This window comes from Fulmarus glacialis, unplaced genomic scaffold (genome assembly GCF_000690835.1).
Source record: "Fulmarus glacialis isolate BGI_N327 unplaced genomic scaffold, ASM69083v1 scaffold39784, whole genome shotgun sequence".
NCBI lineage: Eukaryota > Metazoa > Chordata > Aves > Procellariiformes > Procellariidae > Fulmarus > Fulmarus glacialis.
Window position 1 is genome coordinate 408 of NW_009206839.1, and position 2,151 is coordinate 2,558.

The 2,151-nt window shown below is 47.8% G+C and overlaps 1 protein-coding gene across 1 annotated transcript; it reads left to right on the top strand.

Annotated features, from left to right (window-relative positions):
• Positions 1 to 484: 484 nt before the first annotated feature.
• LOC104075410 (transmembrane protein 178B-like) lies at positions 485 to 866 on the top strand (the record flags this gene model as incomplete). Its single annotated transcript, XM_009575896.1, has 1 exon — positions 485 to 866. A coding segment is annotated over exon 1 (382 nt), but the record flags the coding sequence as incomplete, so codon positions are not given.
• Positions 867 to 2,151: the final 1,285 nt, after the last annotated feature.

Consider the following 2,151-nt stretch of genomic DNA (forward strand, 5'->3'; position numbering starts at 1 on the left):
CCTGTGATGATGCTGTGGCGAGCCTGCTGATCTGAAAGCCATCTCTTCTGGATTTCCGAGCTGGCCAGATTGAAAGAGATCAATGGACTGATCAAACAGCCGTAGCTTTCAGGTCTCTTCAGGGGGGATATATCCCTTCAGCCCCCGTCGCTCGGGTGCTCGTGGTGAGGGGAGCAGGACATCTTTGTATAGGTGGGTCGCTGGCTTGCTCCCGTTCGAGGTGGAAGGCTGTGTTTCTCCTCGCCAGCTCTCCTCCGCAGAGAAGAAGAGGCAGATGAGACTCCAGGACTGCCTCCAGGGCAGAACTTTGTAGCGCTCTCAGCATCCCTCCGCAGCGTGGATGTGAGCCACGGGAGTTGGGGATGTTTGAGGCAGTCTCTGCCAAGTGACACCTAGCAGCTGCTCCGGAGGTTTTTGCGTGGTCTCACACTCAAGGGCTTTGCCTGTTGTGAAGATGTCCATGGTGTTTCTGTGAAGCTGAGGTATGGCTGCTGGAAGGTTACTGCTGTATGCTGGCCTCTCTTTAGCTCTGTGTGCCCTGGGCATGCTGGCTGTGGCAATCTGCTCTGACCATTGGTACGAAACTGATGCCAGGAAGCACAGAGAGAGGTGCAAGAGCATCACCACTAAGAGAAATGATCCTGGCTTCATTTATAACTCCAACAACAACCTGCCTCTCAGGGCCAGCAGGTCTAGGTTGGACCGCTGGGAAGGGAAACTCCTCTTGGCAAGAAACAGGAGGCAGATCTTTGCTATGAGCGCAGTTGACGAGTGCAACAGACAGTACAACTCGACCAACATGGGGCTCTGGAGGAAATGCCACCGACAAGGATTCGACCAAGAGCTGGAGGAGCTGATTGCCAAAGGTAAGGGCTGTTTTTTAGAAAATGAACGTGCCAGGCCCTCCTGAGCTGAGCAGAGGCTGAGCAGAGCCATTTGGGCTCACAGATGGGAGCTGGCGTCTCTATCCAAGTACCTCTCCTTGCGATGGATGAACTGGCCTGGCTGGGCATCGCTTCCCGAAGCACTGCCAGGGCAGTTTCCCGCAGGGTCTCTACTGCTGAGGCGTAGGGTTTGGGAGCAAGAAGGCAGCAGGAGCGAGAGCAGACACACCCCAGAATGTCTCTCTCGTGTCTCTGTCTCTCTAAGCTTATATAGTCTGCCCATCACCATGGTATCAGATTATTTTCCACGTACGAATAAGAAGTATTAATAAAGCAGACACTGGATTTTTTTTTCAATGTTGTTTTTCCCTGGTGACTCGGGCAAAGTACATATTATCTTATTCGAGGCTACCTATGTCTGTATTTCATCATTCCCTTACCAAATGCCCTATCAGTCCTGAAATACACCATTTGCAGTGCTCACATGTAGGCTTTTTCTATCCTCAAATGGAGAGTAAACAAAGAGAAATGCTAAAGAGCAGGAGGAAACCCAGCTTGCTGTTTACACTGAGCTATGTCTTGGAATATTTTCAATGTCTACAAAACGTTACATGAATTTATTAGGAGTGTTAGAAAGGAATCATTTTCTCTTGGGGTGGAGATGCATCTGTTTGCCTGCAGCATTTTTGTGCTATGTTTTTTCTTGTCTTTTGGTCCTTCTTTTTCTTTTTTCCCCCGAGGTACCAGTTCAAGGTGATGGTCAGTTTGCCTCAAATGTTTCTTTGATCTGAAGTATAAGAAGGGGAGATACGCATAAAACCCAGCCTAAACATCCTGTCTACAAAAGATGTATGCTTTTGCAGGATGGTGAGGGTTTCAGTGAAGGATGACAGCATCTTTGCTACCCACAGCATGGTTACTCCACACAACAAAATAACATTTCCCTCCCATGGTTATTTTGTTGCATTCAGATGATTCCCCAGCGGTTTATTTCCATCACAGTGCAATTGTTGCTTCTTGCACCATGCAATCTTTAAAAATACTTGTTTGCTAAGTGTGTTCTGTGTCCCAAACTCCCTTGATAGCTTGTGTTAATTCCCTCTTCAGACATTGTAAGCGGAATTATTGCTTAAAGCTAATTATTCACGAGGGTTATTCTCTCACATGTGTTTGCCAATGTATACGTTTTGTTCCGTGTGTTTTAAAAGTGAGCAGTAGAGGTGGGTAGCATGGTATAGACTTGCATGAGGCAGTACAAACAGGTGGT